At 43.6% G+C, this 14,572-nt stretch overlaps 1 protein-coding gene across 3 annotated transcripts; it reads left to right on the top strand.

Annotated features, from left to right (window-relative positions):
* The first annotated feature begins 139 nt into the window (after positions 1-139).
* Positions 140-11,710, top strand: LOC140188575 (uncharacterized). 3 transcript variants are annotated; one of them, XM_072244991.1, is made up of 5 exons: positions 140-221; positions 2,964-3,097; positions 3,966-4,860; positions 7,251-7,424; positions 10,839-11,710. In XM_072244991.1, exons 1-5 carry the CDS (start codon positions 166-168, stop codon positions 10,990-10,992), a joined length of 1,413 nt encoding a protein of 470 aa, XP_072101092.1. In that variant the 5' UTR covers positions 140-165; the 3' UTR covers positions 10,993-11,710. The 3 variants fall into 3 exon arrangements, with proteins under 3 accessions (XP_072101092.1, XP_072101093.1, XP_072101094.1); XM_072244992.1 differs by lacking the exon at positions 7,251-7,424; XM_072244993.1 differs by lacking the exon at positions 140-221 and having other exon boundaries at positions 3,023-3,097; positions 3,968-4,860.
* The last annotated feature ends 2,862 nt before the right edge of the window (positions 11,711-14,572 follow it).

Genomic DNA, 14,572 nt, shown 5'->3' with positions numbered 1-14,572 from the left:
TGATTGGTTCTTGAGTGCCTCTCTTTTCATTGGTGAACATGCCGGGCTTTGCTAAATGCCAATTGGCTGTCCCGGCCACTGGGTGCGATGTTATTGGTTGTTGGCGCGGTCAGAGGTTGCCTCTGCCAGGGCCGATGCTGCACGTCGGAACCGGCTTCGGCGTCCATGGCTCTGAAGGCGGATCGAGCCTTCGTCCTGCACGGGGTGAGAAGTCCTCTGAGGTAAGCGTCCATGCCGCCGTCTTCTATGGACTTGTGCTAACCAGAGAAAACGATTGCCGTCATTGGTATTGTCAAATGTTGTCCGAGCGCCGACAGGGGCGCCGTTGCTATAGCGGTTGCTATGGACGCCTTGGCGTTATCACCGTGTAAAGCAATTCTTTCTGGAAAATATCACCCGTTCCAGTTTACAATCACGCATCAACTTTTTTGGGGTAAATTCAGTCAATTTGAAATAAAGATCGACAGATTCCTTAGTTAAAATAAAACAGCATTTGGTTGCTTTTAACATCCTTTCCTGTTATTGTGGTCCTAATTGTTCGGGCTCAAATATGTCGTTCATCTCCGTCCCCGATCATTTGGCGATTCTAAAGGTTCTGCATAACAGAACTCGCACGGAGAAAGCGGAAAACAGCATCTCGCACCGGGTTACTCTGTAATATACAATTCGCCAAGTCAAAATCTGTAATTCTCCAATCTACTAAAAAGAAAGTTTAAGGTGAATGCTCCCTCCTGACATAGACTTCTCCGAGGTAATAAGAGACAGACAATAAATACATGCTCTTATGAGCATTTTCGTAATTGAGAATTCAAAATTAAACTATTACACTACAGGAAAGCATCAGTATTTGTAAACAAATTACTCACTGTTTAGTTTTAATAGTTTCTTTCCGTTTAACACCATTTCCCCCAAATAGTTTGCATACCAGTTAAGTTAGCGTGTAATAATAGAAAGTAAGAAATGAGAATAAGGATAGAAGAAATACATAGCAGTCGTTCACATAGCATCTGCAGGGAAAGTGATAGTATTAACCTTTTAGTTAGCAAATCTTTAATGGAACTGAAACACGACCTATGTGAGATCTTTTATGGCAGTTAAAATACTGTATGATAAAAGTCAAACGTACTCTTCAGGATTTTCATGGAAAGCAGACAAATCTATGCAACTTGATTACCAAGACTGATCAATATCCAAGAGCTTGTTCTTAATCCCATAAAAGTAAAGTTTCTTTGCTGAGCCTTCATAAACCAATGGACTAATTTATATATGGATTATACAGTGCATGAAATGTTGTTCTAAAAAACCAAGAAATTATATATTTGCTGGGCAAGTACATTGATTAAAAATTTCCACAGGCGCACGATTCAGTCTGAGACTTAATTGTAGGGGTGTCATATCGGTTGTGTTCTCTTATAGAAAACATTAATCTGACGATGTGCAAGAGTCTGGATGCTGGAATCTGGAGCTGGTGGAGGAAAGCGGGTCAGGCAACATTGGTAGAGGGAAATGGACATTTAGGTGGACTGAGATGGTCAATACAGAGAAGTGAAGCACAGGGAATGGGGTAAAAATTGACAAATGATAGGCATATCCTATTATGGAAGGGTGGGTTGGCGCTTGAAGTCAGGTGGAAAAGGGAAGGGTTGAGATAACAATAGAGGCTGGGGAGGTGATCAATGGAGACAGCAAAGGGCTGCAGAACATGGAATCTGATAGAATGAAGGTGAAGAGGAACCTTCACCTTTCGCAGGGCTGCAAAGGCCAGTACCAGAGGCCATCGTTTAGGTCAAGTGGAGGAAAGTTTAGGAGAGGTATCAGAGAGTTTTTTTTATACTGAGAGTAGTGGGTTCCTGAAATACACTGCCAGGGGTGGTGGTAAAGGCTGATACAAAAGGGACATTTGAAAGACTCTTAGATATAGGCACATGGATGTGAGTAAAATGGAGGGTTAATGTCTGTGTGGGAGGGAAGGGCTAGATTAATGGTGGAACAGGTTTATTTAGGTTAGCACAACATCATGGGCCAAAGGGCCCATCCAGTGCTGAAATGTTCTGTGTGCTAATAGGGGAGAAAAGATGGGGACCTGGGGAGGGGACCCAGTGGGGCCGCATGTTGGTGGAGGAGACGGAAGAAAAACAGGATGATCAGGGACTTGTGGTGGGAAGACTTGTAAATCTGGGTAGACAAGAAGGAGAAAGGAAAGGGGCAGAGAGGGAGCAGGTTACTTGAAATCGGATAATCCAATATTTATGGCACTGGCTTGTAGACTGTCTAGGTGGATTATGGGGTGCTCTTCCTCTAGTCTGCATTTGACATTGCATGGCAGGGATAGACATGGCCTGCGGAATGGGGAGGAGAATTAAAAATGCTTTCAACTGGGAGATCCGTCTGGCCATTGTGAATGGTGCACCAGTGCTCGACCAGTTGGTTGCACGGAGCCGCAAAAGATTCTGCAGGTGCTGAAAATGTTGAGAACCACAGATAAAATGCTGGAAGAACTCATCAGGTCAGCCACTATCTATGGAGGGAAGTGAACAGCTGATGCTTTGGGCTGAGATCCTTCATGTGGACAATTATACAGAGAGGGGGCACAGTGAGAGAGGGTCTCACAGATCTCCCGTCAAAGAGAGCAGGAAAACTTTTCCAGGGTAGGTATACCTTGAAGAGACTTCACAGTGGAACAGCAAAAGATGAAAAGGTCTCAGTCTGAAACTGGGCAGTTCATTTCCCCACATTGATGCTGCTTGACCTGTTGAGTTCCTCCAGCATTTTGTGTATGTTGCTGCAGTTTATGTAATTTATGTTGTTCGTGGCATTTATACACTGGGCATGTATACCCATTACAATAATGCTGAACATGAAAATGTGATAATTGACAACTAATTTTTTACCCTGGAGTCTCCAGATTTAAGCGAATAAGGATTTTTTCATATCAGAGTTGTTTGTTTATTTATTTATTTCAGGAAGCGACCAAATGAGCATCTCACAAACACACAAAAGACATTCACCATGCATCAGCAAGTATCAAGGGATCAGCCAACAAACTGGAATTTTAATCGCAACTCATCAGGCATCTCCATAGATGACAAGCTAAGGGGTATGATTTTATAACGTAAGAATTTAAATTGGGACATTAGTGCTATACAGTATAAAAGCACAATAGTGAAACAGTATAATGGAGAGCAATATGGTTTGACAAACTTGTACTTCCTGCTGATGGAGGAGGCGCAGTAACAGTTAAAGGGACTCAAAGTGAAGAACAAGAAAGCTTTGCTGTTGGGAGCCTGCAGTGATATTCTAACAATATTCGCGACACAAAATTTGTTGCATAACTGAGTCAATATCACATTACAAGTGAGATATGTTCACTTTTCTGCTATCTTCTCCCAGGCTAATATTCTATGCTCCTGAAAGGATAATCGTTCCCTTCTCAATATCATGCAAGAGGACAATCAGCGATGGTTCCTTCTTCTCACTCCAGAGATTTCCCTTTCTCCCGTCACTCTAACTTTAGGATGTCCAGTAGTCACTTGAGAGTTACTGGCACAGAGTGATGAAGATTTAGCTTCATGACCCCACTGCGATACGGCAAAGGAGCAGACTCCACATTAATGCCTGAGCTTTCCAAAGTGCCATATATACATTACATGGCAACTACACTTTAGGAGTATTTTATTGCCTGAAAAGTATTTCATGAAAGATGCAAATCTGTCAGAATGTCATGTAACACTTAGTGATAGATTTGCTAAGAAATCATTGAAATTTCAGTGGAATTCAAGGCAATTTATTTCGGCTTTACTTTTGATTTTTCTATTTCCTTCTATACTCTTTAGCCTTTTCCTCTTCCATTGTTGCACAATTCCTTCTTAAATATAGTAGTTGTTAGAATTATTTTTGAATGTAAGCCAAAACATATTCATTTGATTAAAACTATGTTAACTTGTATGTCTCTTTCTTTTAACTAGAGGTGCCCTTGTCTGGCAGCCAGAAGAACAGCCCCAGCATTGATGAATTGGAACGAAGTTTAAGTGAACTAAAGATGCAGGTGAAGAGTCTGACTTCAAGTCTGACCCCTGCATTAATGACAGACGACAAAAGGAAAGGAGACCTGGACAGCAATTCCAGGCCTAGCAGCAAAAGTGGTGATTGGCCGGTCCTAACCAATGGGGCGTTTCACGAGAACAGAGGTGGAACAGCACAACATTCCGATGAGTCGGAGTGGTTTATGAGGCCGAGGCATTTAGTGCAATCACTGGGCAGATACCCAGCCCTCGAAGACCTCGGAGTTCCTGCTCACTTCATGTCTCCGGTTGATCGAGTGGTGGGCCTCACTGGGAGCGAACTCTCCAGCAAAAGCTTCACAGCGGCCACCATCTCACCTGCTGACATTGCCTACAGAGAAAGCGTACCCACGAGGGTGGGTGCACCGCACGTAATCGGAGTCAGAGCTCTCCTTCCTCCTCAGATTCCGGTCCGGCTTCAGTGCCCCGAAAGGACGAGATCACCATCTCCCAACACCCATTCCCGGACTCTCAGGCGCTCCAGAGACCTCCGGTCACGGTCTCTGTCCCCTGCTCCTAAAAGAAGCCATTGGCAGCAATCCCGCCCTCAGTCTCCTAAACCAGTGTGGAGACCAAGTTCTGCTAAAGTGAATGCATGTGGTAGGCCCCCTCCGCCCATAAAGAGGCAGACGACCGTGAGTAAGAAAGCAGCCTTTGCCAGACTGTCTAGACCGTATTCCTACAATCCAGAGGCCTTCAGCCTGAGCTCCCAGCCTATACCTAATCAGAGTGTAGATGACCGTCTGAGTTTCACAGCTCTGGATGTGGCATCACCTTCTACAAGGGAGATCAGTGACAGGTGGGTTTCCCCCTTCCCTTTCTAATTTATACTGCAGCAGCGAGGTTTAGGAATCAGACATCGCTTGAAGGCAAACTAACAGACAGCAGAAGTCCAGAGTCCAGATGCACCCTTTGGAATTGTTGGCAGGATCGCTTTTAAATAGATTAAAAATTTCTTCAGTGTTATTGTATGGAGCTGATCTAAAGATCTGTTTTAATACTGGAGGTACCCCCCTGTTTCAATTGATTATTTGTTTTATTCCACTACAGTGCTCCACAACTAAGATATATATAGGGAAGTTATCTGGAAGGTTTCATTGAAGCCTATTGGATATTGTAAGGCCTGGATATAGTGGAGTTCTGATGAAGGGTCTCGGGCCGAAACATGGACCGTTTATTCATTTCCATAGATGCTGCCCAACCTTCTGGGTTCCTCCAGCATTTTGTGTGCGTCGCTATGGAGAGGATGATTCCATTATTAGGAGAGTCTAGGATCTGATGGCTCAGCCTCAAAATACAGGACATCCCTTTAAAACTGAGATAAGGAGGAACATCTGCAGCTAGAGGGTGGTGAATCTATGGAATTCATTGCCACAGAGGCTGTGGAAGCCAAGTTGCTGTCTGTGTGTAAGGCAGGAATTGATAGGTTCTCGATTGGTAAGGGTTTAAGGTTGATGGCAAGAAGGTGAGAGAATGGGTTTGAGAAAAATCCATCACAGTCGAATGGTGGAACAGATTCAAGTGGTCGAATGGCCTAATTCTGCTTCTGTATCTTATGGTCTCATGATCTTTACGTATAAGTAAGAGATTAAGAATATTTCACAAACACGAGGAAGTCTGCCAATGCTGGAAATCCAAAGCAACACACACACACAGAATGCTGGAGGAACTCAGCAGGCCAGGCAGCATCTATGGAAAAGGGTCAAGAGTTGATGTTTTGGGCCGAGACTGTTCACTGATTCCAGTGTATGACAGAGGAAAAGTATTTCAAAACTGAAACCTTGTGGCCAGGAAGTCCGCGATTTTGTTTAGGAAGCGGTACAGTCGACGTTTCAGGCCGAGACCCTTCGTCAGGACTAACTGAAGGAAGAGTTAGTAAGAGATTTGAAAGTGGGAGGGGGAGGGGGAGATCCGAAATGATAGGAGAAGACAGGAGGGGGAGGGATGGAGCCAAGAGCTGGACAGGTGATTGGCAAAAGGGATATGAGAGGATCATGGGACAGGAGGCCCAGGGAGAAGGAAAAGGGGGAGGGGGGGAACCCAGAGGATGGGCAAGGGGTATAGTCAGAGGGACAGAGGGAGAAAAAGGAGAGAGAGAGAAAGAATGTGTGTATATAAATAAATAACGGATGGGGTACGAGGGGAAGGTGGGGAATTAGCGGAAGTTAGAGCAGTCAATGTTCATGCCATCAGGTTGGAGTCTACCCAGATGGAATATAAGGTGTTGTTCCTCCAACCTGAGTTTATATACACACATTCTTTCCCTCACTCTCCTTTTTCTCCCTCTGTCCCTCTGACTATAGCCCTTGTCCATCCTCTGGGTTTTCCCCCCCTCCCCCTTTTCCTTCTCCCTGGGCCTCCTGTCCCATGATCCTCTCATATCCCTTTTGCCAATCACCTGTCCAGCTCTTGCCTCCATCCCTCCCCCTCCTGTCTTCTCCTATCATTTTAGATCTCCCCCTCCCCCTCCCACTTTCAAATCTCTTACTAGCTCTTCTTTCAGTTAGTCCCGACGAAGGGTCTCGAGCCGAAACGTCGACTGTACCTCTTCCTAGAGATGCTGCCCGGCCTGCTGCGTTCACCAGCAACTTTGATGTGTGTTGCTTGAATTTCCAGCATCTGCAGAATTCCTCGTGTTTCCGAGATTTTGTTTAACAGGTTCTCTTTTGCTCTGATGTGCTATTGAATAGAGATTCCAAACATGCCTGGTAACCTTTGTGTTTAATCTCCTGCACCAAACTCCCTACCGACTCGCGCTGATGGTCCCTGCTCTGATTCTCTGGTAACTGATCACAACTCTCACAAAATGTTGGAGGAACTCACAAAGTCCTGATGAAGGGTTTCTGCCTGTTTACTCCCCGCCATAGGCGCTGCCTGACTTGCTGAGTTCCTCCAGCATTTTGTATGTGTTGCTGAAGGTTTCCACCAGCTGCAGAATCACTTGTGCTTACGATCACAACTCTCTCAGCCGACTGGACTTTGCAGTTTCAGGCCCTTAAACAAAATGTTTATCGAATTGGCCTTAATTAAGCACTACTCACGAGTCATACAAGTCAGCCAGCGTCAGAGTTTTGGAATGAGAAGGATTTCAGTCTGAAATGTTAACTGTTTCTTTCCCCCACTGACGTTGCTTGACTTGCTGAGTTTCTTCAGCATTTTGTGTTCTGTTCGGTTTGTCTGTTGTTGTAGGTTCCTGCAAACGTTGGCAGAGGGCGACGTCAGACATTCATTGGTGGAAATGTCTCCTTACCAACAAGAACTGTCTCAGCTGAGGCTGCAGCGTCTCCGTGTGGAGGAAGAGTTACTGCTGGAGCTCAAACGGCAACAAGAACTGGAAAGAGTCCGGGGCCCGCAGCTCAAGTGGTAATGGGACGTAGTTACCTCGGGCTGAATGCTTAGCCTGATAACTACATTCCAAATTAGGAAGAATGTTAGATCCTGCAGAGCATGAAGAAGACATTCAGTAGATATGACAGAGATCGATTCTGTAAAGAGAAGGGCTTGTCCTCCCTAGAATAGAAAATTTAAGAAATTGGCACGAAGTCATGACTGGTTTTCATAAATATTTATCTTTAAATTCATCCCTCGTCAGGGGCATTAAGCATGTGTGGGAATTAAATGGAACTGAATTTTAAAAATAGATTACAATGCAGGATTACTGCATAGAACATTATCATGCACATTATCCTCCGCAACTTCCACCACTTTCAACAGGACCTCACCACTAAGCACATCTTTCCTTCTCCGCTTTCCACAGGGATCATTCCCTCCGCGACTCCCTGGCCCACATGTCCCTCACCACGGGTCACCCACCCGACACTTATCCCTGTAAGCATAAGTGCTACATCTGTCCCTACACCTCCTCTCTTGCCACCATTCAGGACCCCAAACAGTCCTTCCAAGTGAGGCAACACTTCACTTGTGAGTCTGTTGGGGTCATCTATTGCATCCGGTGCTCCCGGTGCGGCCTTCTCTACATCGGTGAAACCCGACGCAGATTGGGGGACTGCTTCATCGAGCACCTCCACTCCGTCTGCCACAACAGACAGGATCTCCCAGTAGCCACCCACTTCAACTCTGCTTCCCATTCCCATTCAGATATGTCCATACATGGCCTCCTCTACTGCCATGATGAGGCTAAACTCAGGTTGGAGGAGCAACACCTGGTATACCGTCTGGGTAGTCTCCAGCCCCTTGGTATGTACATAGAATACTCCAACTTCCAGTAAATCCCTCCCCTTCCCTTCCCCTATCCCTATTTCACTCTGCCCCCTCCCCCAGCTGCCTACCACCTCCCTCATGGTTCCGCCTCCTTCTACTACCCATTGTGTTTTCCCCTATTCCTTCTTCACCTTTCCTGCCTATCACCTCCCTGCTTCCCCTCCCCCACCCCTTTATCTTTCCCCTTACTGGTTTTTCACCTGGAACCTACCAGCCTTCTCCTTCCCACCCTCCCCCCACCTTCTTTATGGGGCCTCTGTCCCTTCCCTCTACAGTCCTGATGAAGGATTCCAGCCCGAAACGTTGACTGATCATTTCCATGGATGCTGCCCGACCTGCTGAGTTCCTCCAGCGTGTTGTGAGTGTTACTGCATAGAACACGTTTAATGCTAACATCTGGCATAACTTGCTGGGCAAAAATGAGTTCAGTGGTAAAGGGGTGACAACTAGCCAGGGCAGAAGTTGAAGATGATATACGATGATGTGTTATCTGGAAAGCACTCCCTGAAAGAGTATGGAAATAGATCTAACAATAATGCTTAGAAAAAAGATCAAAGTTCAAAGTAAATTTTATTATCAAAGCACATTTATGTCACCAAATACAACCCTGAGATTCATTTTCCTGAGGGCGTACTCAGCAAATCTATAGAATAGTAACTATTAATAGATCAATGAAAGATCAACCAAAGTGCAGAAGACAACAAACTGTGCAAATGCAAATATAAATAAATAGCAATAAATAATAATGAGAACATGAGACAATAAGATAAAGAGTCCTGAAAGTGAGATAATTAGTTGTGGGAACATCTCAATGGATGGGCACGTGAGGGTGGTTATACTCTTTGTTCAAGAGCCTGATTGCTGACGGGTAGTAACTGTTCTTGAACTTGGTGGTGCGAGTCCTGAGGCTCTTCTACCTTCTACCTGGTGTCAGCAGCGAGAAAAGAGCATGGCCTGGGTGGTGATGGGTGCTGCTTTCCTATGACAGAGTTTCATATAGATACGCTCAATAGCCGGAAGGGCTTTACCCACAAGGGACTGGGCCGAATCCACTAACTTTTGTCGGATTTTAGGGTGACTGGAAATCAGTTGCAGAATTATGTGGGGAGGGTATAATTGCTTGGTTCCACCAAGGAGCCAGCATTGCTCGATGGCCCGAATAGCCTTCACAGGTGCTGCATCATTCAGTGTTAATGCAGAATCTGCTGAAGGCAGACAAGTGAAGCTTATGTAATAAAATGATTCAAGATATGGGAGCAGAATTGACTGGAAAGAAGGAAAGTAGCAAACTAGATACGAAGCATTCATCAGCATTGAGTCATAGTCATGCAGTGCTTCAACCCAACTACTTGCCTACCAAGCTGCCTAACTGAGCTAGTCTCATTTGTCTGTGATTTGCCCTTATCCCTCAGAACTTTCTACGTAACTGTGGAAATGCCTTTTAACTGATGTAATTGTACCCTTTTTACCACTTCCTCTGCAAGTTCGTTCTATGTACTCACCACCCTATGTGTGAAAATGCTACCTCTCAGGTTCTTTTTAAGTCTTTCCCTTCTCACTTTAAACCCAAGCCCTCTAGTTTAGGACTCCTGTCTCTTGTGAAAAAGAATCAGAATCAGGTTTATTATCACCGGCGTGTGTCGTGAAATTTGTCATCTTACCAGACTGTGGCCATTCACTTTATCTATGCCCCTCATGACTTTATAAACCTCTGTAAGATTACCACTCGCCTTCCTAAGCTCTAGGGGAAAAAAGCCCCAGTTCTTCCATTCTTTTCTTTTAACTCAATCCTTCTAGTCCCATAACAACCTCACAAATCTGTTTTGCACCCTCTCCAGTGTAATGACATCCTTCCTATAGAAATGCATGCAGTAGTTAAAAAATACAATATTCCATTCAGGAAATAAGTATTCCCCAACTCTTCCTGGGCCAAACCACTATCAGTATTCTTCAGGGCAAAGCAAATTCCACTTGTCATCACACCCACAAGCAAGGATGTGTGAACATATCTAATTTATTTTCATATATGGGATCATTAATTGTAGGGATCCATATCTGTATATCTGTCAGCAGACCATTATATATTCTCAATTTCTGATCTGATTGTTATTTATAACAAATTTTATGTCTGTTATAAATTATCCTGAGCCTAGTTATCTGGGGTTGATGAAAATCTGAATGAATTATTAAGTTGCGTTGAGGTTAGCTGGCTTCCTGTCTATATGTAAAATTGAATGCAAGAAAACCACTTACCATTTTCTTTCGAGATCATTAAATTTTACAAACAAACACATTATTATTTAAATAAATGGGAGACAGTTTAATGAGTGTAATGTTACCTAAGGTTCAGAAAGTGGTAGTAAATTATCTCATCTCTATTATAATGTATGACAGCACCTTAAGTTTTTATTTTGAATTCTAAATAGCAGTCCTTTTGGAATCCAGTGTGCTTTTACAATTGAGAGGTGTCACATAGGTTTCTTACATCCAATATCACCTTCAGGGATCATTGCAGATCAAATTATTTTTGATGAGATTGGTTTTGAATCTTTTTAGGTATGAAATGAAAGGACCTCGCTTTCATTATGAAGCTCACAAGAACAATGAATTGTTACGAAGCAGCAAGGAAAGGCAGTCTGGATTTAGCTATGGAGAGGAGCTCTCTGCTTCCAGTGACTTCTCTCAAAATGGCAACACGGACCCCGTGTGATATTCAACTGTGGTCATCCTCCAGATTCAGCTGACCAGTAGTCTTCTTGGCTTTAATCTAAAATGGATCTCATGTGCATTGACACAAAAGTAGTAAAATTGCTACATAGAGTGAAAGAGATAATCAAGCACGCACAGGACTTCAGTGCTGCCAGGTTTGCAAAATTTCCCATCTATTGGATGTAATCCCTCTTTTCACTCCTGTACACTTGTAATTTGCTATTTTTTAGATGTTACACAATTGAATAAAAACGTTTCCAGAAAACTGGCTGGATGGTCAGGGAAGCTGCAAACAAACAGAACCGGGGAGAGCAAGAACCGGGGCTGCAGTGATGAACAGAGTATATGAGGACGAGTACCCTTGGGGGAGGTGGAGAGTGGTGAAAGAAAACACAAAAACTGGAACCATGAAGTGAGGATCTGTGGTATGAGGAACACCAGAGCAGAATGTGAATGAGAGCACAGAAATGAAGGACCCCAGTCTGCTAAAGTGAACAAAGGAATTAGTACCCAATGATTTAGGTGTCTTGCGATTTCCAAATAGATAGCAGATTAATGGAGTTTTACTGTGGTAGGATCTCAGTCAATTATTAAATCTCACCAAAGTCTTGTGAGACCTCCAATAAGAATGAGGTCTCCCTCCCCACCCCCAGCTCTTCCCCCCCAGCTCTTCCCCCCAGCTCTTCACCCCCAGCTCCCAGCTCTTCCCCCCAGATCTCCCCCCCCCCGGCTCTCCCCCCCCCGGGCTCTTCCTCCCCCAGCTCCCAGCTCTTCCCCCCAGATCTCCCCCCCCCCCCCCCGGCTCTCCCCCCCCCGGGCTCTTCCTCCCCCAGCTCTCCCCCCGCAACTCTTTCCCCTCCATCTCTCCCCTCTTGTCTCCATAGATGTTGCTTAACATTGGATTCCTCCAGCAGTTTGCTTGTTGCCCCAGATTCCAGCATCTGCTGTCTCTTATTTTCTACCTTACATTATTGACCAGCAGTGGTCTACCTACAGTGTTTGAATTTCCCTCTGTATTGTTTTGGTAGTCAGAGCGATCTGCTTGGAGCTCTATTTTTATTATGACCTGATTTGAGACAACCCATTCTTTTGGTCCTTAAGTGCAGTCTTTTGACTGCACATATTAGATATTATTACATAACCATTTTCACATTCCTACTTCAATATTACTCATAGGGCATTTCCCTTCTGCTATGAAATGGGCGAGGTAAAATCATTCCCTTCACTACCTGATGCAGCATTTTGACCTGAACATGAACAATTCCTTTGCCTGTTTCTCCAGCTGGTTGTTTGTTTCTCCCTTCCCTACCTGTTGTCTGAAATTTGCCAGATTATTTACACACAATTTTTCCCCGCTTTTCATTCCTGACAATCAGTGTATTTATTTTATTCTGCTTTGACGTCATGCAGTCTGTTTGTGTTGAGTGAGTGTATTTTGTCATAGTTTTGAAAACGGTCACATGTATCATAATTCCAATACTGTATAGTGTTACCTCCCCAGAATTTATCATTTCTATCAATTTTACAAGCTGCTCCACATATCCCAATTTGTCTCTCTTAGTTTATATCAATTATGTGAAATGTGTGCTCGAGGGCTGAAATTCAATCAGGTATCATAGCTTTCACTTCTTTAGTGTGGAATATTTAAATTCTTTGGTGTGAAATGCTGAAATCCCTTAGCGTAAAATAGGTACAAATTCTAGCTGTAGAATTATCGATATTTTGAGGAGCGCATGCTACACTGTTTAGACCTAATTTATCTTGTTCATCGGAGTAAGTTTTTTAAAATCAGATCAAAGTGTGATAACTAGATCCTTCCTGGTTTTAAACATATAAACTATTAATAATATTAATTTTGTATGTTACCTTTCAGAGGGTTTTTGATTTAGTGGAGACCTTTGTTACAGTGGGTTGGTTATCATTGGTTGGAAGATGGGTGTCCATTATCATTGAAGTCCCTCTTGTCCAACACATTTATGGGACTATTTATTAAATCTTTTGGAAGGCAATATATTATTACTGATGGGCAGTTTATTGATATAATTGGAGTCAGTGTGCCCACATTATTAACAAGTTAGCTGTTTTTCGCGGTCTATGCAATGTTTCCGTTGCCTCTAATTAAAGCAAGAGTCCAATCACAAACAAGACAAAGGGTCTCAGCCTGAAATGTCGACTGTACTGTTTTCCATAGATGCTGCCTGGCCTGCTGGGATCCTCCAGCATTTGTGTGTGTCGCTAATTAAATATGATTTGACAAATTCACTGTTTAAGTGTAACGTCCTCCAGCTTGTGTAATTCAATAATCTTGGTTTGATTAATGCTTATATAATGATTGTTCTACATCTTTATTTAAACCTATCATAAAGGTTTGTGCGAGTATTATTAATGAGATAGGTATGACTATTTTTTGTGCGAGTGGTAGGTGGTGTGGGGTACTTGGAACTTTGCTGGTGTATAATGGTAAAATATGTCATCTTGTTGATAGGGCAGCATTTTTGATATAACTGGAACCACTTTCTCAATTATTTTGCTTATAAATAGAGTCATTCACTATTGAAGCAGGTCCTCAATGTCCATGCTGGCCGATATGCCCACCTACACCAATCCCATTTCCCTGCATTTGACCCACATCCCTCTATTTTTTCTTATCCATGCACCATGTCTCAATGTTTTTCAATGCAGTGATTCTACAACCTCCAGTTCTGATGAAGGGTCTCGGCTGAAGCGTCGACAGTTACTGTTTTCCATAGATGCTGCCTGACCTGCTGAGCTCCTCCAGCATTTTGTGTGTGTTGCAGATTTTCTCATGTTTGTGATTTTCTACAACCTCCCTGGCAGCTCGTTCCATATATCCACCACCCTCTGTCTGCAAAAACATGCGTCTCAGATCTCCTTTGCATATATCCTCTCTTGTCTTAAACCCATGTCCTCTAGTTTAAACTCCTCTATCCTTGCAAAAGGGCTGTGACTATCTACCTTGTGTATGCTTCTCATAATGTTATAGACCTCCATAAGCCCCTCACCCTCTTGCGCTCCAGTGAAAACAATCCCAGACTGTCCAGTCTCTCTCTGTCACTGAAACCCTCCTTTACATGCAACATCCTGGTGATGTAAGAGACTGCAATTGTAATGTGGAGGAACTCAAAAGGTCAAACAGCATTTGTGAAGGCAGAGGCACAGTTGACATTTCGGGCTGAGATATTGCATCAAGACTTTCCTCTGCACACTTTCTAACATTATCACATCCACTCCAAGTATGGGCCTTGTACAGCTGTGACATCATGTAACATCTCTTGTACTCAGTACCCTTCCCTATGAAGGCGAGCAAGCTAAGTGCCTTCTTCACTATCCTATCCACCTATGTCACCATTTTCAGGGACCCTAGAGATCCCACTGTACAGCAACACTTCTAAAGTCCTTGCCATATGCTGTAAATGCCCTCCAATATTTACTCACACTTGTCTGGGTTAAACAATAGGGATAGAGACACTGCACTGATAATATTGTTAGGTTTGGTCTTCTATCAACACCATTAAGCATAATTTTGTGTCTATATCGTTAATCTAGGACACTGGTGCTTA

This window comes from Mobula birostris, chromosome 27, assembly GCF_030028105.1.
Source record: "Mobula birostris isolate sMobBir1 chromosome 27, sMobBir1.hap1, whole genome shotgun sequence".
NCBI classification, from domain to species: domain Eukaryota; kingdom Metazoa; phylum Chordata; class Chondrichthyes; order Myliobatiformes; family Myliobatidae; genus Mobula; species Mobula birostris.
This window is presented reverse-complemented; position numbering and strand designations above follow the sequence as displayed.